Source organism: Ursus arctos, unplaced genomic scaffold, assembly GCF_023065955.2.
Source record: "Ursus arctos isolate Adak ecotype North America unplaced genomic scaffold, UrsArc2.0 scaffold_19, whole genome shotgun sequence".
NCBI lineage: Eukaryota > Metazoa > Chordata > Mammalia > Carnivora > Ursidae > Ursus > Ursus arctos.
This window is the reverse complement of record NW_026622863.1, coordinates 30,809,178-30,832,017: the sequence shown is the minus strand read 5'-3', so window position 1 is coordinate 30,832,017 and position 22,840 is coordinate 30,809,178. Positions and strand designations below refer to the sequence as shown.

The 22,840-nt window shown below is 43.7% G+C and overlaps 1 protein-coding gene across 1 annotated transcript in view; it reads right to left on the bottom strand.

Annotated features, from left to right (window-relative positions):
* Positions 1–7,537: 7,537 nt before the first annotated feature.
* The window catches only part of VAT1L (vesicle amine transport 1 like), a 138,555-nt gene continuing 123,252 nt past the window's right edge, over positions 7,538–22,840 (bottom strand). Inside the window, exons 8-9 of the mRNA XM_026495282.4 lie at positions 12,367–12,450; positions 7,538–10,284 (exon numbers count right to left, since the gene is read on the bottom strand). Coding sequence (XP_026351067.2) covers positions 10,186–10,284; positions 12,367–12,450 — 183 coding nt within the window. The 3' untranslated portion in view covers positions 7,538–10,185. The remainder of the gene's footprint in view (positions 10,285–12,366; positions 12,451–22,840) is intronic.

The following is a 22,840-nucleotide window of genomic DNA, read 5'->3' as shown; positions in this document are numbered from 1 at the left end:
ACCAAGTTATTCAAGGCCAGGTTTGAAGACCCCCTTTTAATCAGGTCAGGTTCTTTATGCATGCAATAAAAATTGGGTCTGCTTTACTTAAACTATATGAATGGGATTGCCTGCAGAATCTAAGACATGTCTGAAGATCTAGGCTTGGGGAAAATAGAAACATGGTAGCTTTGGGTATCTGGGTAGCAGGGAGTCATGGGAAGGCTCTTTAGGGTACCACCATCTGGATGATGTGCTCCATTCATTTTCCTGCATCTCTCTTCTTATACTTAATATTTCTAGGAGAACATCCATTTGGCTTTCCTTGGGTCACGAGTCCCATTTGATTAGAGGAGGGAAGGGTACCTTGACTTACCAGACCTCTGAAACAACATACAAGGCAGGGTTCATTCCCCAAAGGAAAATCAGATGCAATTGACAAAACATCTCAAAATCGCAAGCAGTTATTATGTACCAGGTACTCAGTTAAAAATTTAACATCTGTCGACTGATTTAATGTACACCATAACCTGATAACATTTTTTTTTTTTAATTTGAGAGAGAGTGAGAGAGCAAGAGAGTCAAGCAAGGAGGAGAGGGAGAAGCAGGCTCCCTGTTCAGCATGGGGCTCCATCCCAGGACCCTGGGATCATGACCTGAGCCAAAAGCAGACATAACCAACTGAGCCACCCGGGCGCCTAACCTGATAACACTTTAATGTTGTCATTCCCCTTTTACAGAGGAGACAACAAAGTCAGAGATTGAACACATCATGTGTGCAAGGTCATACAGTTGGTAACTATAAGAGTCAGGATTCAAACCTAGTGCATCTATCTTTAGAGCCCCTGCTTTGTACCACTGAGATGTAAGTAGGGTGCAGTCAGTACTTGGCAAGAAAAGCCTAGAGTGCCCGCCCACTTCTATTCCATAGAGACTTATTTATCTTCCGTACAAACATCACCTCTACCAGTTTTGTGCCCTAGAGCCCTATGCATCTCTCCCTTTTATGCTGCTAGCCTTCTCTGGGTGACTGGGTCCCTGTCTCACTCTGTCTTCTAGACAGTGGGCTCTTTACCAGCAATGCCAGGTTGTATTTATCTCTGAATCCTTCACAGTACATAAAAAAGGACCATGCACATAGCAAAAGCTTAGTAAATATTTGTAGACTTGAAGGGAGTCTCCTTAATAATATTTACCTTAGCAAAGATAGATAATAGATAGATAGATAGATAGATAGATAGATAGATAGATACATACATACATACATACATAAATACATACATACATACATACATACTTACATACAGATAGATTGCTCCTGATTGAGAATGGGAGCTTTGGATATCCTCTTAATTCATCTAGTTAACAATAAAATACTTTGTGTCAATGTGATGGTGCACTGACTTCCTCTCTTGCTAGTTGATTAATCTCAAAGGATCATTGGGATAGCCCGTCGTCTGCCCCCAAACAACGAACAGCTCTTAATAGCAGCAGTCAACCCGAGCATTAGCTTAGGCTCAGTAAATAGGTATTTATGCTTGTTTTTGCAAAGGATTGCTTGTTTTTGCAATGGATGAAGAGATCAAATGCATTGCGATGTGTGCGTTGGTCTGACTCTCTGCTTCCCAGCACAGCTTTTTAATTCATTAGGCTGCTGGGCCCCCTCCTGCTGGCCTTGGATAGAATTCTCCAGAGTCAGGAAAACAGAAGTAATCCCTTCTTGCTCCCTGGGCAGGCTTTCGAAAAACTGAGAAGGGCTGGCCCCAGAAGTCATTTTAATTGACACTGGCTTGGCTTTTGAATAATTTTTTCCAATTTGTTAAGTGGTATTGTGTGTTTTCAGTGACTTGGGCATTAGAGAATGCTTAGCTTGATTTCTGGGCCCGAATTCTGGAAACTCAGTTGCTATGTGTAGTGTTGGGCATTTTACTGAACTTTTCTGAACCTTACTTTGTCGTCAGTAAAATAGGAATAGTATCACTTTATAAGGTTGTTGTGTTCGGCAAGTTAATACATCAAGAGTGCTATTTCCCCCCAAAGTAGCTCCCAAGATAAGGACTTGGGGGCAGGTCATTTATTTAGAAGGTGATATCAAGAAGCTGGAGTTGGACCTTTGAGATTCTGTGTGGACCATGCCCCGGAATCATGACAGCAGAGGAGAGGGAATCTGGGCATTTATCCACTGGCTCCCATCCTCTGCTTCTGTGATTGGTTTGGGATGGACATGTGATCCAAGCCGAACGAATCAGAGCCTTCCCGAGAGCACCTTGATTCCCACCAAAGCTAGTGGAGAGGAAGTTCTTCTTCCTTGTCCAGAGGAAAGCGGAGCAATCGCCTTACATGGGAGATGTTAAGTTGGAAGTACTGGCCCCCATCTTCCCCAGCTGAGTAAATATGGGCAGGCCACCTGACCTCTCTGAAATGTAGTATCCTTATCTGAAAGCAGGATTGCTGCCTTCTTTCCAAGGAATTGTTTTGATTCAGTGAAGGTATGTGTAAAACGCTTGGCAAATAGCAAATCCTCAGTAAATGTTTGTGGTTTGCCTTGATTTGAATTCATTCTATGGAAATCTCTGAGTGCTAAGCAGGGACAGTTTTTTGAAAGCAATTCCCATCTTTATGTGTCTGTTTGTGAGCATGCCATCTGGGTCCTCTGTTAGTTTTGACTCCCAGCTCTAATAGGTGGTTTAATTTCTGGGCACCTCCCATGGACAAGTGTCCCCCAGTCCTCAGGAAAAGACTGTATCACCAGCCTCCTTTGTCTTATCACTCCTGAAAGAAAGATATGTTCTTTCTCCCCCACTCATGCTGGATTAGTAGCTGCCTTAAATCATGAGCAGAGAGACAATGGATTGGCCCTGGGGGACAAACCAGAGATATGTTGTACCAATATGTCCCCCCTCCCAATCTGTTCTACCTCCCAAAACTGGACCAAGTTAAATGCAAAATTTATTTTTGGAAGATTTTCCATGGTGTTCTCTTACTTGAGAGCATTTTCCAGTAATCCCTTGATTAATCCCTATGCTTTTAGTAGAAATCCAGAACCCTTGAAGGGTCCTTTGTGGATTTCTATAATGCAGTCTTGTTCATCTTTTGTCTCTTCTCTCAATATATGCAATAGCTAAATGGACCATTCTGTGAGCCTACCCTGGGCTTCCCCACTGACGTACCCAAAGATAGTTGCTTCTGGACAACTCTCCTCACCTGCTCCTGATGGACATTATTCATCAATTATAGCACTCTTTACCACTCTGCCCACGTAAAAGCCCAAGGCAGGCTTTACAAATAAACTGCCATTTGCAGAAGAGATATAATTTATTTGTTATCACATCATTAAATTGTAAGCTTTTGGGTGACAGAGGCTATGTATTTCTTATTTTTCCTAAGACATTAAAACTACTGTGTCGGAAACATGCTAGGTATTTGATTAATGTTTGTTGAGTGAATGAAAAACCTTGTTTGAAAGCATTTACCATCTGGTTTCCAGACTGGAACTTGTGGGTCATGGTTTCAGTCTGCTTACACATAACACAGTTAAATTTGATCTTCATCACAATTCGAGACCATAGACAATATGAGTATCCCCATTTTAGTAGGGGAACGCTCACATGCCAAGCAATTTGCCCAGATTTGATCCCTGATTTGCAAGTTTCCAAGTCTTATGCTCTTAATCACCGCTCATGTGGGTACATATGCTTGTGGTGTGTTGCGGGTACAGTTGCTCCTGTCTGAGTCACTCCTTCACCCGCCTGGATGTTTGGGTGTCAATTTGAATAACTCATGGGACATATTTCCCAGCATCTTTGCTTGGCTGGTAATAGGAGCTGTGTTCATTCTGCTCAGGGCAGAGAATGCAAAAACATTTATGTCTTCGACAACCCAGGCTGCTGTAACAAAGGATCATAGACTGCGTGGCTTCTGAACAAGGGAAATGTATTTCTTATGGTCTCGAGGCTGGAAGTCTGAAATCAGCGTGCCGGCACGGTCAGAGTCTTGGGAAAGCCCTTTTCTGGTTGCAGCCTGCCAATATCTTTGTATCCACACACAAGGGAAGGAGAGAGAGAGGGGAAGCAAGCCCTCCCCTGACTCTCCTAATGGCAGTAATCTCATTCCTGAGGGCTGCACCCTCATGACCTCACCTAATTGTGATTACCTCCTGAAAGCCCACCTCCTAATACCGTCCTGTGGGAGAGGGGGACGGATACGACAGAGGAATTTTGGAGTGCCACAAACATCCAGTCCATAACAACTTTTTTCTTCCACAATCAAATCTAGAAGTGAAATATTGAGATCTATATATTCTCTGTTGTAAAAAAAAAAAAAAAAAAAAAAAAGGGAGGGGAGCTCCTGAGTATTTCCGAAGCATCCCCTTCTTCCCTGCATTAGCATGTGGGAGAAGAAGCCAATGTTGATTGCACGTACTAGGTACCAGACACTATGCTGTATGCATTGAGTACATTATCCTCATGAACAGCACCCACTCCTCCTAAAGGACTTCACTCAAGCATCACTTCCTCTGTGTACACTTTCTTTGACATCCTCTTTTATCACAGAGTTGACTCCTCCCTACTTTGTGCTTCCACTTGCCCCCCTAACATTGCCTCTTTGAAGCTGTGTTACATATATTGGTGTCCCTTTCTGCCTGTTCTCTAGACCTGCCTGTCCAAAGTGGAAGCCGCTAGTCACAGGTGCTACTGAGCATTTGCAATGTGTCAGGTCCAATTTGAGATCTGCTGTATTAAAATACACACCAGACTTTGAAGTCTTAGTATGAAAAATGCAGTGTAAAATGTCTCATTAATAATCTTTATATTGACTGTATGTTGAAATGGTAATATTATGTTTATGTTAAATATTAAAGTTAAATTTTTTTTTACTTTTTAAACTTGACTATTAGAAAACTCATATTCATATCTTTACTGGATAGCACAGTTTTAGACTGTGAATTTCTTTCTTTCTTTCTTTCTTTCTTTCTTTCTTTCTTTCTTTCTTTCTTTCAGACTGAATTTCTCGAGGAAAGGTCTATGGCTTATTTTCTTTCTATTTCTAGGACTCGGAACAGGGTCCTACACCCAGTAAATGTTCATTAAAAATCTGCTGAACAAACATGTATCTTTGTTTAACATAGAGTCCCAGATCTTCTGGCGTCAGTGATGGGACCTGAAATTTGGCAGGAAGACCCCAATGAAGGAACTCATCACAGTGAAGTTTGGGTCCCAGGAGGCATTTTGGCTGTCTCTGTGTAGAAACCATATTCTTCAAGTCAAGAGACCAATTAACAAAACAAAAAGCAAAACAGGGGCGCCTGGGTAGCTCAGTTGGTTAAGGGTCTGTCTTTGGCTCAGGTCATAGTCCCAGGTCCTGGGATGGAGCCCTGCATCCTATCAGGCTCCCTGCTCAGAGGGAAGTCTGTTTCTCCCTCTGCCCCTCCCCCCTGCTCATGCTCTCTCTCACTCGCTCGCTCACTCTCACTCTCATAAAGTAAATAAAATCTTCAAAAACAAACAAACAAAAAACAGAAAGGGTGGTGTGAGCCAGTGGTACAGCTGGAGTGGGGAAGTAGTTAGTAAGCCTGGAATATGGTTAGTGGAAAGCTTCACCAGCATTCCCCTTTAACTTCCGAAGAAAGAGCAAATTCCCTGGAAGAGTTAATAGTAGGAGCTGTGGGACCTTATCTGTTCCAAATCCCCTCACTGCTCCTATATATCCTAATGGCTTCTTGTCACTGTTCAACCAAGGGCATTGTCTACCCACAGTAATGTGCATGGTTCACACAAGGGGAAGGTCAAGAGCATCAGGGAATCAACACATGTTAGAAGTAGCCCTCTACCAATGATGCATGGGAATTGATGGATAAATATGACAAATTCCTCACCTTTCAGATGAGACAACTCTGGGGCCTGTTTACCTCTCCCACAGTGGTAACCTGCTCATCAAAGTACCCTGAACTGGATTCTTCCCTTTCTTGTTTTATATTCCTCTTCCTCCAAATGTGCTTCTTGGGATCACCTCTCAACACTGCTGATACTCAGGTCCTTGTTCTGACACTCAATGTCTGATTCCGGAGTTCCCAGACCAGGGCAGTGGGGAATCGAGGTACTTGATGTCTCACTCGGACCATATTTAGGCTCATCTCATATCCCTCTTTGCACTGAACCCCACATTTACTCTTGGTAATCACCTGCATGCCCAAACTTCCATGCCACACCAGCACCACTCATCCTTGTTCTTTTCCACAGAAATCCAGGATTATCAACTTGGCATTCAAAGACCTCCACACTTGGTACTGACTTCCCTTCCCTTTCTCCTATTCCACTCCATCCCCATGCGTGTATTTCAGCTACACTGTTCTACCCTCCACTCTTCAATATGCCTTTCAGAAGTTCTTACCTCCTTGCTTCTACACAAATGTTTCCCTGTGCCCCCAAAAGGCTTTTGAAAAGCTTACCTCCATTATCACCAAACCTCATTTACACTGCTGAAAAGAATTTTGTTTCCAACTGCTTGACCTCTTCCCCATTCTCAGAGTTGTAATTGAAGATGTGGATTTTAGTTTAGATTCTAGTTGCTGGGCTGTGTTTAAATGTGACAGTGTACCAACACTGGCTAAGTGAGACCGTGAGATTCATATGGAGTACATGAACATTAAATTAGAATATGCAAGAAAATCCTTTGTCCAGGCACTTTGAAAGAATTTCACTGACAACGTAAGTAATATTTCTACCTTTCAAATTCAGGTTTATGTATGTGGCATTTTACTGACATGGGGCTTAGCTCTATTTTTTTGGCTTCCTGCTGAGAATATGGTAAACACAGTAAAGCCTCCCTAATCTTGAATTCCTCTTTCATGAAATCTTAGCCTTGGGGATTTACTTTTGTCTATCTCTTTGACAACCTTGAGGATATTAGATCATGAAAATGAAAATGGTTGAGATGTGTGAGGGTTTTTTTTTTTTTTTTTTTTTTTGAGAGAGAGATGTGTAAGTTTTAAAATCTCACTAAACACTGGGATGAAGGGCCAGAAAAAAAAAAGCTTCTTGATATGCATTTTATTTGCTACAAAGCAAAACAAATTTACAAACACATCCTTGAAATCAGAGGAAACAGAATACCTGAAGAGTTTCTAGGTAACAAGGAATGGTAATTTGAAATGCATCATATTTCACCCTATTTAAGCCAAGAAGCATGATAGGGCGATGAAGAGCATGGCTTCTAGATTGGCTCAAAATCCTGGCCCCATCACTTACTAGCTGTGTGATCTTGGGCAAGTGCAAAACCTTCATCTTCAGTCTTGTCACCTATAAAATGGGTATAATGATAAACCCTACCTCTCAGGGCTGTTGGGAGGGCAGGCAAACTAATAGGTCTATTATTTAACTTTAGTTTGTATATATACAGCTCTCTTAACAGCATATTGTAGGTACCTTATAAGCTCCATTATAATTATTGTCATCATTATTATATGATGTCTTCAGTAGTTATTTTATTTAGTGGTTATACTTTCTTGCTTGAGGAACTTGAATTTTTTTTTTAAAGGTTTGTCTCATCTTGAGTCCTATTTTCTCGACACAGTCTTTAGTTTCTCATTTGAAAATTCTTCTATCACATATTTTTATTTATTTTTTCTTTTGTAGTCACCCACTCCTTGCATTTTAATAGTGGGGCTGCTTTTCCAACAATTATTTATATGGAGTCACCACTGCCAGGCGAGGTTATGCTATGCTGAATACTTTATTTATATATTTTATGTAAACATAATTTGCTTTGTAGGCACAACGTAACAAAAGCTCTAAAGCCACAAATACGTTAGACAATGTTTCAGTTCACTCCAATCAAGTTTAAATGACAGAGAAGCCTTCACAGTTCCTTTAAGGCAAACTGAGACTTTCTTTGTACTTCCTTCAGAAAACCAATCACGTGACAGGAAGAAGGTGCTTAAAATGAAGAGTGCATTAAATGGCTAATTTTGGCATTTTCTTTCTCCTGTTCTTCAAGGCATAACTGGACCTTGATAGTCAAACTCTAGTTTTCTCTTCTCACTCTGTATTTTGAAGAGACAAAAGGGTTTTCTTTAACCAGCTGCCATTATTTGTGATGACTGTATTAATTTTGCTAGTTGAAAAACAGATTTGGGGAAGCATGATTTTTTTAATGACTCTCCTCTGGACAGAACAAAGGCCATTTGGATTCTGCACGTTCCTGCTCCCCTCACAGAGGACAGCCCTGATTTGGCACCAATGGCTCTTTGTTACCCCAGCCCTAGAAAATGCCGTTTCTGTCCAGCTCACCAAGAATGTCACTTGGGTAGTGGTTCTTCATAAAACCTCACCGTCAGCTTGGTTATGGGAGAAATATGATCAATAATACATCGTTTAGTGAAAGTGTTGGGGGGCAGGTGATAAACCTCCACATTATCTTTCCAAATGGCCCAGAAATGAAATATTGGTGAGTCCTGGGGTCTGAACAGAAGATGGTGGGAGTGTCTTCTTCTGAGATAGTCTCATCTCTCTGCTCATCAGATGGCAGCACCCCTTCTTGTCTCCATATTTTACACGGACATTCACAATGAGGAGAAACTCCCTTCAGATAAATATTTGGCATAAATAAGTCACCATCACAAGCTTAGGATAGGAAAAAAGAACATGATTAATGAGGTGTATTTGTTACAAAAGGACTTTGGAAATAAAAAGGTAATTGCTGGAATGCATTCCTTCCCGTCGTTTGGGGGAAAGAGCTGGTTCTACCCTAAGGCTCACTGGTGGAGAGATGGGGCAATCAGGGAGCCGTCCAAGGTCTTCCAGAAGGCAGAGTGACTTAGGGTGCTAATCATGTGGGCTCCTTGTGTCTCCAGCTTGGTTTGTGAGTGAAGGAGTCACCCTTTGAGCCAAAAGGAGTGGGAGGAAGGAATAAGGAGCCCCCTTGTGGAGACACTGAGCCTCTCTCACATCCTTCAGGGGAAAATTATTCACCTCAAGACATGTCAAGTATGGTGGGGCGGGGTGTGGGGTTTCTTAAGAGTTTAGGAGCTGGGAAGTTAGACAACGGTGTGTAAGCAAGTAGTTTGGTCCCTGATTTCCAAAAAGCAGGGGCTTGCAAAGAGTCTGCACCATACTTTTATATTTTAGAGGAGAGGAACTGCACATTTGGCATCAGATACTGAACATCAACCGTTTGTATCGCTAGAGTTTGTTACATGTCAGAGCATGCTTTGGCAAGAAAAGAGATACTCATTGATTTTTTTTTCCTAATATGGTCTACAAGGGAGGTCTTCTTGGGGGATCCTCGGGAAAGGTAGCTGCTTACTACCTGGAAATGAAAAGAGCAAAATCAGTAATGCCCATGGCAAGTGTGCAGACATAGGCAAATCTCAGTAATGACTTCTGAAATAGTCCCACACGTGGTGAGTTTTCTTAAAATTAAAAGAAACTACACATGGCAGGCAGGATTTTGCTCATGAGACCTCGTTTCAGAGGAGAAATCTCTGTGGCTAATCCTCAAACTCATGCTGTTGACCCATCTTCTATCCTGAAAAATCCACATCTACTTTCCTGCGTTGATGGTTAAGAATCAGTGAAGGGATCAAGCATCAGAGGCTGAGAGGAGAGTGGTTCAACCTTTTGACCAATAAACAACTGAATGGATGTTAGGAAGTTGCCTCTTAAATGGGGAGAGGGAAAGTACTGTTTGGAGAGATCCTAAACGTATGGGTTCATAAAAGCACCTCCTGGCCTACCCTCCTTCTGCCAGCCACATTGGCAAGTGCTCTTGTCAGAATCATGGGTGGCTGGCAGCAAAAAGTGTCATTGGCCCCAAGAATTCTAGGATCTGGACAGTGCTTTTATGATAACACCTTTCAATCCAAACTTGTCTTTGCCTATGTCTGGTCTTATAGGCATTGGGCCTGTGGGCTTGTATTAATTTGCAAGGCTGTTCTAGAACTGTCAAGAAGGACCCAAAGATGGATGGTTTTGAAGTAGGAGAGAGGGGAGAGTGTAATACACAGGGGAGGGACATAATACTGCATGGAATGGGCTTGGCACTTAATTTCAAAAACAACAGTGATCAACAGCTTTTAGCTCAGCTGACTGCAGACAAACACAACACACAGTGGACTACAGCATTTGTTCACTGGGGCGCAGAGGAGCCTCCTCAGCTGGCTCTTCTTGTTCCAAACCATCCTTCACATTCTGCTGCCTGGGTCCTGGGTTACTGGATAAAGGGCATCCGCTCCTTGTTCTCGCCGTCCCCCTCGTGGTCCTCCTCCTCTTCTCCCGCCTCGCTGGTCTCTGTGCTATCATTGGCCATCTGCAGTTCAACAGAGGACGTGTTAGAGGGTCTGCAGTCTGTGTCGTACCTTCTTCAAGCATCTGAGGAAACCCCCTTGGGAAGGACTTTTTTTGAGGGCTAAGAGTTAGGGTTGCTTTCTTCCCCCCGGAAGGGGGTGTGGTGCTGGCCATCTTATGTTGGGTGTCCTAAGAAGCAGACTCTGAGATAAGGATTTGAGAGCAAATCATTGGAATTTGGGAGATGTTCCAGGAAGCACAGGGAGGGAGGGAGGAGATGAGGCAGAAGAGGCAAGGAAGTCAGTACAGGGTGTGTTAATAAGTAGGCTCCTACTGTGGGCAAGTGGGGCTCAGTCATGCTGGGGGCCACTGGGAGCCAGTGAGGGACATACCTCACAGTTGTCCCACATGAGGGGTAAGAAGCCAGGGAATGGCTATGGTGGCTTATTGCCCTGGCATCTCTGGCCAGTTGTGTACATACTGGCCAAACATGCTCCTGTGGCTGGAGGCTCTCAGGCAAAGGGGTCAGGTGCTGGGGGAAATGGGGCACTCCTAGCATCCACCGCACAGACTGGCCAGGGTTCAAATCCTGGTGCTGTCACTTACTAAGAGCCAGAACAACAATGCTAGCGCCCGTGTGTTTGTCTGCTTTGTTGTCTACATCCCCCCACTGGAATGTCGTTTCTGGGAAGCCGTGTACTTTGGCTCTAGCCAGGAGCACATAAGAGCCCTCCTGAGGTTCAGGAACGAGGACCATAGCATACGCCAAGGCAGGCCCTGAGCTCTTACACTCAGAGTTGGGCTTTTCAGCTCCTGCTCTGATGAGAATCCCCCGTGGTCAAACAGGCCTTCCTAAAGCCCAACGGCCCAGCAGGACCTCATATGTTACAGAAACAGGCGGGAAGCTGATGCCAATTATCCTGCTTAAAAGCAACAAACTGTCCGGAATGGTCTAGATCTCCTCTACTGATAGGGTACAATAGAGCTGGTCTTGTGTTTGAAGAACAACATAGATGTACAGAGCACCCGGGACCCAGCCCCCTTCTCCTCCCTAGTCTCAACCACTCGTCTGCTTTCAAATAGTTGCTGGCAGAGTCCTGGGACTTAGTAAGCACTTAATAAACAAAGTCCCTGTTGTTATCAGTCCCTTGCATTTTGTAAAATGCTCTCTCATGAAGTCACCCTTCATTGAGTGAAACGACTATCATTCCTAAACTATATTATGGTTATAAAGACCAAGGAAACACTTAAAACACACACACACACACACACACACACACACACAGTAAAAGATACAAAGATTTTAGTTCTCTTTTACAAATGTCTGATGCAGGTTTAAGATGAAACAGGTGAGAGAGCAAACCAAAAAACCCTTCCTAAGTATTTTCTTTGTAAAACCTTTCCTAGAACTTAGTATGCATGAGACAATGCTTTATGTGTATCATTCTACCTGACTTGTGGGAATCGATCTAGCTCCAGTTTACAGGCAGGGATACTGAAGACGGAGTGGCAGAATAATTGCCCAGGGTCACACACAGGAAATCAGAGCCAGGCTTCAAATCCACGCAGTCTGATGGCACCGCGTGGTGACCACCACACTACATTGCCCACCCCCCTCCCACCAGTGGCCCTTCCTTGCAAGAGGGTTGGGGTGTGAGTGTGACATGCTTCACTCCTGGCGGGATCCCTGGATGTAAGGGTATCATCTTGACGAAAGGAAACAAAATCAATGCATTCATCAGGAGGCGTCTCGGAAGCAGGTGGCATCCTTCTGTTGAATATGTGAATGTGAATTTATTTGATTTTACCAGGAATTCCTCCCACTTGTGGCAGCCAAGAGACAGCACTCGCAGTAGACGCAGGTTGATTATTCCTGTCCTTTCCTGACTGCCCTGAGATTGCTCTTGAAATGCTGTCACTGAAGCATCTTCCTTTCCCTTTTATCCTGCATCCCAGTTTTGTGACTAATCGCTCATTTGCACAATAATTTGATTACTCTGGTCTGCTGCGCCATCCAGAACTGCTTGTATATCCCCCTACCCGACCTGTGCCAGCACCTGATAGACCCTCTTGTGTTGAACGGATCCCTTTGCTTTTAACTCACCAGTGGAGTCGGGGCCTTCTCTACATCCAGAATTAATTTGCCGATGTTCCCCCGGTCGTGGATCCGCTGCATGGCCTCCTTTACCTGAGAGGAGAAAAACGGAAGCGCTGGTTGGGTGAGAAGTATCCCAGGTGGAAAAGCCGAACCACTCGCCACCCACCTGGGCGCGCTGTGGTTCAAGGTTAGCCCCTAAGCCAGCGGTGGTTTGGGACACTGGGTGCAGATAAATTCTGGTTGTGTCACTCATGCACTCCAAGCTTGTGCAAGCAACTTGATCTTCTGGGTCTAAGAAATGAAAGTAATAGTTCCTGAAATAAGACGGAAATTTTCTTAAAAAACAAAAGTCGGGAGGTGGAGTGGGGTGGGGAGGACAGTACTGTGAAGTTCTAAGAGACACAGGGCACATCAGCCAGAGTAAATTTTAACCAGTAAAATTATTTTTTCCAGAGTCCCTTGTGCCCTGCTTACCAAAATGTTACATAACTCTGATTCACAGTTTAACTAAAATGACCCATGGCCCAGGCTGAACTATATTCAGGAAAATTCCTTTTGGTTACTCCTGGCTATTGGGTGGAAATTTTGTTTCCACCTAAGTAGAGATTTATCCAGAGCTAGTATTCTCCCGCAGAGAAGAAGACCTAGTTTTCCTTTAAATGATAGGGGCTTGTCAGATCAAGCCCCTCTAAAGAAGCAAGCGTGTGCGGTCATCTGATTTATGCTTGAGCATTTCATTCTGTGGCTGTGCAGAGAATGAACTGCAGGGGGCGCTGTAAGGATAAAATGATATAAGGAAAGGGCAACACTACCCACACTTGGCATGAGTAAGTCCTCCACATCTCAGTGAAATCTAAATGGAAATACAACATCTATTGATTAAAAAGAAAAAAGTTACAAGAGATCTAGCCTAAATATTTTTTCTAAAGTCTCAGATTTTTAAATATTTCTGTTCATTCAGTCCACAAAATGTTAAATGTCCTTATTGGCTAGGTGCCATGGTTTTGTTTTGTTTTGTTTTGTTTTAATTTAAGCTAGGATATCTGTCATTGAGGAACTCAATCTTGGGCTGATGGAGTAGTGTTTGCTTAAAAAACCAAAGCCGTCTTCTCATTTGGATAAAAACTTGACAGAGCCATTAAAGTGTGCATACTCTAATTGCTTTTCTGGGACTTATCCTAAAGACATAATTCAAATTGTGGGGGAAAAAACTTACCATACAAAAGATACTCAATCACAGCATTGCTTTTAATGGCAAAACACTGAAGCAACTTATATATCACAGAATAAGGGAATGGTTAAGTAAACCACAGCTCTTACATTTATCTATGGAATCGAAATATTATGTTGCTATTAAGCTGCTAATATAAAGAATGTACAGCAGGATTAAAAGCCTTTATAGTATTGGTAACTGAGAAAATCGAGATGCATGTTTTTATTTACATCCCCATAAAAACATGGACATCCTAAAATAAATAGAAAGGGATCTGGATATATGATAAAACATTAGGTAGGGGAAATTAGTGCTTTTTAACTCCAAACATTTTTATTTGGTTATCAAATTCAAATCAGTATTTAATATAAGTTAAATGCATCTTTACTTTTTTTTTTTTAGATTTTATTTATTTACTTGTCAGAGCGAGAAAGCTCACAAGCAGGGGGAGCAGCAGGCAGAGGGAGAAGCAGGCTTCCCTCTGAGCAAGGAGCCCAATGTGGGACTCAATCCCAGGACCCCGGGGATCACAACCCAAGGCAAAGGCAGACACCCAACCAACTGAGCCACCCAGGTGTCCCAGTTAAATACATCTTTAAATGTAGTCTTTGGAAAACCTAGCATTGGTTAGCATCAGCCTCTTTTATAGACTGATAGTGTCAGATGATTGTTAAATTTCCTGACCCTAATACATATGCCAATATATTTCTTTTAGTTCTGTGGTGAATACTGCTTTTCAAAATGCCATCTTGTCTGGTCATAACAACTATTTATTGAGAATGTTTAAATATCATGGCAGATAGCTTCCAGAATGGCTCCCAGCTGCCTTTCCTCCTCACACTTACACCCATGTGTAATCCTCTTCCCTTGAAAGTGGGCTGGATCTCCTACATTGCTTCTGACCAGTAGAATATAGCAAAAGTGATGGGATGTCACCTCCAAGATGAGGTTATAAAAGACGGATTTCTGTCTGGTAGTCTCTCTCTCTGACTCTTCTTGCCTTCTTCCTCTGATGACACAAGCTGCCATGTTGTGAGCTGCCCTATGGAGAGGCCCACATGGCAAGGAACTGAGGGAGACCTCCCATCAACAGCCAGTGAGGAACCAATACCCTCAGTCCAAAAGCCCGTGAGGAACTAGATCCTGCCAGCAACCAATGGGAGAGCTCAAAAGCAGATCCTTCCCCAGTTAAGCCTGGAAATGAGACCGTGTCCCTAGTTGACACCTTGATTGAAGCTTTGGGAGATCCTCAGCCAAAGGACCCAACTAAACTGTGCCCAGACTCCTCACCCACATAAAGTGAGATCATAAGTGTTGTTTTAAGCCACTAAGTTTTGGGGGTAATTTGTTATGCAGCAATAGATAAGTAACCTTATCTTTCCTACATAATTCTTACCTTGCAAGATCTGTATTATACCCATTCTACAGGTAAGTACCTTGATGCTCAAAGATATAAGCAGTTTGTCCAAAGATTATATGGCTATCAGTCACAGAATCGTGGTTCAAACTCAGGTTTGTCAGACTTCAGAACTGATGCTTTTTCCCAATTCCACCCAGACTGTGTTTCATTTGATTCTCAAAGGCAGAGGAAGGTGGTAGGTAATGTCTCACATAATGACTTCCCAGAATTCAGTTGTTTATTACCCTGGCAAGTCATTAAGCACCTGGTAACTCCTTGGAGATTCAGAACAATTTTTGTGCTGCTTCTCCAATAAGACGGAGCCCAGGGAAACTGAAAAGCTGTTTTCCTACCAGTTAAGGCTTATTGTGATGCTAGAAAAAAGCCCCCTGAAGCGCTGGCTCTAATCTGCATATTTTGGGGATCTTTCTCTCTCTCTTTCTTTCTTTCTTTCTTTCTTTCTTTCTTTCTTTCTTTCTTTCTTTCTTTTTCTTTTCTTTCTTTCTTTCTTTCTTTCTTTCTTTCTCTCTCTCTCTGTCTCTTTCTCTTTTAAAAAGATTTTATTTAGTTGAGAGAGAGAGAGCACAAGCGGGAGGGGCAGAGGGAGAGGGAGAGAGAGAATCTCAAGCCCACTCCACGCAGTGAGTGTGGAGCCCAACATGGGGCTTAATCCCAAGACCCTGAGATCATGACCTGAGCCAAAACCAAGAGTCGGATGCTTGACCGACTGCACCACCCAGGCGCCCCCGGGAAATGAACGGACTCATTGAAGTTTCTTATGTGGGGGAGAGAGAAAGGGTTAGGAGTCTTTCCAAGAGGTGACTGAAGTAGTCTGATCCCCAGCCATGCTGTCTGAGTTTACATCCTCTTATGCTGCTCTTGGAGATGTAAAAGAGTCCTTTTGATGACAGCTTAGCGGAAAAGAATGACCATTTTTTGAGCAATTCTTTATCAGGTACAGTATGAGACATTGCTTAATGTATGAGATACATACACTGCTTCTTTGTATCTGCACGCCTCGGGTTCACAGAAGAGAAACCTAAAGGGGAAAAATTGAAGGACTCTATCTCCGGTCACCATCTGAAAGGTGGTTAGAACCACTTGGGAGCTGAGAGAGTGGTTTCCCCTTGTCAGGATTCTGGACAAAACCCAGGACAGGGCTCTGCCATCTGCACTCCAAAACTGCCCTCAGATAACTCCATCGCAAGATAAAGTCTGCAAAAAGAGACCTTGCTCCCAAATTACCAGTTTGTAAACTGAGGTACCTCAGTAGGTGACAGTGCCCAAAAGATGGTGGTGACAACCTCTAGAAAGCTGCTTGTTCTCTCTTGGGGCTAGCATTTTTCTAAGATACACTTCTGCTTAAAACCTTTTCCTGTCGCACTTGAGAAAAGCCTAGCACACCTGCATTGCCTCATGCAGGAGCCACGAGTCACGTGTGGCACTGGACCCTTGAACGGGGGCCAGCCCAGACTTCAATGTGCTGTGAGTGTAAACCACCTGGCCAACTTCAGAGACTTAATAAGACAGAATATACACTGTCACATTCAGAATTGTTGACATCCATCGCATATTGCAAGGATAACTTGTTAAATATTCTGGGTTAAGTAAAACACATTACTAAAGTGGATTTTGCCCACATTTTACTTTTCTGAATGTGCCTACAACAGAACTGAAAACTTTGCCTGTGGCTCGCGTTATCCTTCTGCTGGGCAGCACTGGACTTGACCTTCAGGAGCTGACGTCTGTCGCTCTTTCTGGCTTCACTACTTCCTCTTACACCTCCCTGACTCCTGCCACTGGAGACTCATCTGAAGCTCCCTGGGCTTCTCAGCTTCGTGCCTCTGTATAGATCGGGTTCCTTCCTGGAGTGCGCTGGTCCTGGAGCTAACTCACATTCGTCCTGTGGCTGGTTTAGATGCCAACCCTTCTAGGAAGCTGCTCTGCACCCCCCACCCCTGCCCCTCGCAGTTGGGGCTAAGTCTCCTTTGGCCTCCCTTGGCACCTTGGGCCAGCTAGTAATGTTGCCCTTACTCCCAGCTTAGAACTTAGCCCCTCTTTTCTACAATACAATTCTCTAAACTAGCACCATGCAGTAGAAATAGGAAGTGAACTACAGATGTCCTAAAATTTCTCTAGTTACTCACATTAACAAATGTAGAAAGAAACTGGTGAAATTAATTTTAATAATATATTTTCTTTACCCCAATCTATCCAAAATATTAGCACTTCAATGAATACTCAGTATAATAAAGTCTTAATGAGGTATTTTATATTCCTTTTTTTTTCCCCTTATGTACTACGTGTTTGGAATCCAGGGTATACTTGACACTTACAACATGTTTCAATTCAGATGAGCCACTCTTCAAGTGCGCAGTGGCTGCACATGGCTTACATGTACCATACTGGAGAGTGCAGGTCCAGATGGTGGGACAGTGGCGCCAACCTCAGGGACCCCAGTGCACAGGAGTATTTAGCATATGATAGCCTACAGAATGAATGAATGAATGAATGAATGAATGAATGAGTAAGCAAGTGGGTATGTGGAGAGAGTGAGATGCCATGTGAGATGCCAAGAAACAAGAGGTTTCTTTCTCGTCTGGCCCACATCCCAGAGCCACTGGTCCAGGAAGCTGCCTCTTGGTGGCCGGCTCAGTGCTGTCTGGGTGGCCTAGTGGAGTCTGTTTGTCATCAGGGCCATGGTCCCTCACATCCAGTCTGAGATGCCACTGCCAGCTGTGTGGCTGGCCAGATCTGGTGTTGGCGGCTGGATTTTCCAGGGCTAGGCATTCTGGGCATACTCCAGCTATCCCAGCCAGAGCTGGTGTCCCATCCAGACAGTGGGAGGAAATTTGAGTCACATCATTAAAACATCTTAAGATCCCAAGATCCTGAGCACAGAGGCTACCTGAGCTTTTTCTGATACTTCCTGTCCCTGGGAGGCCACCTTGGTACCATCCCAAGTAGATGGTGGTGGGAGGCAATGAGAGCATCACTGAGTCCTAGGCTCTGCTTTGACTCCTCAGGGTCATTCCAGCAAGTTGCTTCATCTCTGCTCCTCACCTTCTTAGTATGTTAAATGATAATAACTATTCTATCCATTCATTCATGCGGTCAGTCACTCATTCAACAGTGCCAGAGCCCTGTTCAGGAGCTGTGTATAAAGTAATGGATGACACAGATATGCTCGCTCTGTCCTGAAGTCCTCACAATTTTGCTTATTAAATAGGCTAATCATAATAAAAAGAATCTCACAATTAAAAAATGTGTTCTTGATTTCTTTACTTAGCCCCCATGGATCGCACCCCCTCAGAGATGATCCTGTACCATTGGTTCATGCTCCAGCAAAGTCCACTGGCATTCAAGATGGCATTCAAGCATGACCTACGGGGAAAACGGTCTGGTTCAAACCATGTCAGCAGAGGAGCAGTTGCTACGGTCATTCTTATTTCTGTGTGCAGTGGGACTAGGAGAGAAGCCTGGGAAGACAATGGTGAGTTAACACCTGCGAGATCCCCTGCCGTCATGAAGTTTATGGTCCTGTGGGAGGCATAGACAATCAAAGAATGACTTGAATAAATGTAAGATTGCCACTTGATAATTCTAAGGTGGTGTTACAAGAATGTGGAGAGGGGATTTAATCTGATTGGGAAGATCAGGGAGGGGTTCCCTGAAGAAGTGGTAATTGAGCTGGGATGTAAAGGATGAATAGGAAGTAACTAAGGCAGAAAAGGAGAGGAACCTGTTCCAAGCAGAAGGGGCCGACTATGAAAGGAGAGACTGAGAAGAGACCAGGGGGCATGAGGACAAAGAGCAAACGTGAATGTGGGGCAAGATGCTGGCAAGCTTGGTTGGAGCCTTTGGTTCTATATTCCACAGAGTTTCCAAGGATGCAGTGGCTACACTGACCATACAAATGTAGACTATCTTTCCACCTCCAGTTGCCTTCTAACTGAGTAGTCCGTTTTTTCACACTTGAATAATGAGAGTTAACAATGCTCAATCTTTGTTGGGATCTCATTTAATGTTTCATGGTCTTCAATTTCCTTTTGAATGGTGTGAAAGGCACAAAGTCATTAGGGTACAAATGACACCACTTAATAATCAAAGCATTTGGCTTGTGCCATGAATAATAATAAGCCTAGCCACCTAAAATAGGAGAAAAAATTAAGATGGGTTATTCCATGGATCACTGTGCCTATTAGGTGATAAATTAAAAGGTTTGAAAAGGAAGAAATGAGTAATACTATAATTAAGAAGCACATCTACCAATGTCATCTATGGAAGATTACTCACATTAACAACAGCCATCTTTGGGATGGCTTAAAGTGCAAAGTGGGTGTTGAAAAGTAACACATTCATTGCAAGTGGACTTGGAATCTGGAATTTCTGTGTTTTGTCAAGTAGATCTAGGAGTCTAAAGTAAGTGAGCCCCCAGATTTTGAGCTAGGTGGAAGAGTGACAAAAAAGTAAGATGTCAGGGACTGTGGATTGACCCACTTGGGAAGACAGGAAAAAGATTCAGGCAACTGCTCTTTTGGACCAGTTGCACATGGGGTCTTTGCAACAATGCAAGGTGTGGGCTAGTGTGGAGAAAAGGAGGTGACAAACGTGCAGAATTGAAGGAGGCACTAACTCTCAGAGTCATGCAGGTGCTGGGTTGGCACCTGAGAGGAAGCCCCTCTTACCTTTTAACCCTTGTCACCTGTCACCTGTCTGGCCCCAGCCTCGTTCTGGTCCTCCAGAATGGCTGTTATTTTCTTTAAAAAAGGGTAACATTAAGTAGCTTTTAGAAGCATCTGCTTGGCAACTGGACAGACAATGGAGATGCTCTAAGAGGATTTTTCAAGGGGCCATTAGTAGGAAGTCTGGCTTAAAAGAAGTAAAGAACATTCTGAGTGTGAGGAAGAAGGAAGTCAGAAAACAAGACAGTAGAATCTGGATGGAGCAACTGATCCTTTTTCCTTCATGGGTACTTGGATGACACTGACTCTTTTGACCAAAAATATGTCGTGGTCATGAGTGTTCAAATGAATTAAACATTGAACCAAAAGCCAGGTTATTCTGCAGAAATCTGCAATCCATAACCAAGTCTATATATTCTTATCCTATTGTATTTTGAACTAAAGCAAAAGATGAAAAACAATCTAGTGAATTCTCTCCACTGTTTGTTTTATTTTATTTAACTGTGTTTCCCACTGTTGGATTTGAATGGTTGGATAGAATTGAAGTGGACACTCAGTGGATGCTTATTCCAACATGAGAGTGAGGGTTCTGGGGAGGAGGAGGAAAAGGTGCAGGAGAGGGCTCCTGGATCTGTCATACAATCCATAAGGGGACATCTGAACTGTGTTGGGGCACAAAAGAGGACGCAGTTGGGGATGAGACAAGGATGAAAACCAGGGAAGTAACTCTTAGTCTGAGACTTGAAGGTCGAGTAGAAGTTTGTCACTCAGCCAATAGAAGGACATATAACTAATCCAAGGAAATGTTGCTCAACTCAGAGAGTGAGTCATTGATGGCCACAAGAACATGGAGGGTGATGACGAGTTACACTTTGAAAATCCTCATGAATTGCTTAAGCTCCTCAAGTCTGCTGGACATGGGTAAAAAATAACCTGAGCCCCCTTCCCCTCAGGAAATTCCACATGATGGTGGTAGAACTTGCAAAATATAATTCCAACTGTTTAGTCCTTTGCTTTGACTCTTTTAGCAAAATCCTCTAACTAGGGAGAGAGACTGTATTTCTGTTCAGAGGACTCTGCTTTCTTACTAATATAACTCCTTTGCTTGGGGATAATCTAGTTATATTTAGTCACAGATTGATAACTACACCATTCCATGGTAACTGTGGACTTTCAGCCGGAGCTGCCAGACACAAGAGTTTATGGAGAAGGGTTAGAACTATAAGGAGGCCAAAGACCCTTCAAAATCTTGAAAGTTCTCAGATGGGTAGCCATGTTTTCAAAAGAATGATAGCCAGACCTGCTGACCTTTAGGAATTATAGGTTAGAAGGCAGAGGTGACCTTTCTTTAGACTTGGAGAGAAAGGGCTTGCTTGCAGGTGTTTGGGGGCATTTTTAGTACCGAACGGAATTGAGAAGTGTTGATTATGTCATCTAGACATAGCTGTAGTTGAGACAAGGGCTAAGGTGCCAAGGATGCCAAATTCGAGGTGGCCACCAGAGTAGATATGCCTGGGACAAGTTGTCTGGTAACAGTAAATGGCCTAAAGTAAGGAACAGAAATAAGAGAGGGGTTGTGTTTGTGTTTGAGGTGCTTGCAAACAAAGTGCTCATGTAGAAAGCTGGTTCTCCACCACTTTGACTGAAGGGGGGTTTCTTGAGGATCCCTCCACTTAAAGAGAAAGGATAGGAGAGGGCTAGAGGCTCTGGACCTAGCACCATAGTGATATGAAGGTTACCCCATCCGTACGTTGTATTAGGAGAAGGCAAGAGTCACAAGGAAAGAGCTCCATCTAAAAGCCAGGTAAATGTGAAGGACAAGGCAGAGGTGGTACCTCCATGGGGTGGTGGGGGGCGTTGTTCATTATCATCAGAGCAGCTGACATGGGACGAACACTTAGCAGGTGCTGTCACCGAGCAAAGCACCTTATAGGCATGATCTCATTTCATTGCATCAGCCCTGTGAGGTAAGTGGGAGTTTGTCAGACTGTCAATCAGGGGTACATAAAAATATTCTCCCTTTTCTTCTGGAGTCCCTGATGCTCATGGAGGACAGCTGAGATGAAACTGAGGTTTAGTGAGGGAAAGTGGCTCACCCAAGGTGAAACTGGGGAATATGGAGGAGCCGGGCTTCCAGCTGAGCTCTGTATAACTCCAGCGCTTAATGTACGGTTGCCAGGTACGCAAGCCTGGGATGAAGTGTGAGACAGGAAGGAAGGTTCTGGGGCCTGGGGCCCTGCAGGTAGGACCAGTAACACGTTACTTCCACTGTACTTGGGTACACATTACTGGTTCCTTGGTTATGACACTTATTCCCTTCCCTCTTGAAGAGTTTCTCAACCGAGGAACTACTGACATTCCGTACCAGAGAATTCTCCGTTGTGAGGGCCGTCCTGTGCATTGCAGGATATTCAACAGCATCTCTGGCCTATACTCACTCAATGCCAGCAGTACTCCCCAGTTTGACAAATAAAAATGTTTCTAGATATTGCTAAATGTCCCCTGGAGAGTAAAATCGCCTCCAGTATTATGGGAGCGTATTCCTCATTATCCCCTCTCCGTCCTCCCACTGGTCTGTGGGCTCAACGGCAGGCAGCTGCCACACCTTAGTACTCACATGACACCTTGGACAGGGACTTGCCCACAGCTAACTGGGTTCTGCTCTGTTCCTAGGACTAGGACTAGGAAGAGTGTGTGGTACACAGCAGGTGCTCAATAAGAGAAGAACACAAGGTGGTCTCTGACCTCAAAATGCTCATTGGTTCTATTAGCTTCTCTCAAAGTGTGGACTGAAGGCTGCCTCCATCAGAATCACAAAGCACAGCTTTTAAAGTGGCGTATTGGCCTCACCCTATACCTACTTATTGAGGCGGTGGAGATACTCCCCTCTAGGTGATTCAGGGGTTCTCAAGCTTTAGACCCTTGAGCTTAACTGGTTCTTCATTTAACAAATATTGACTGCCTGCTCTAAATCAGGCAGTGTGCTTGGCTGACTCATGGCAAGGAACTGGAAAGACAAGCCCCCTGCTCGGCTAAGATCCCTCTCAGAGAGTGCATCTGCGTTCCCCTTTCTCATATCTGGGTAGAGCCTAGTTTAACCCTTGGCTTATATATCACTGCATGTTAGAAAGTGGCAGAGAGCCACAGCTACAGCCCCTCCCATTCCAGGGCAACGGGGAAGGA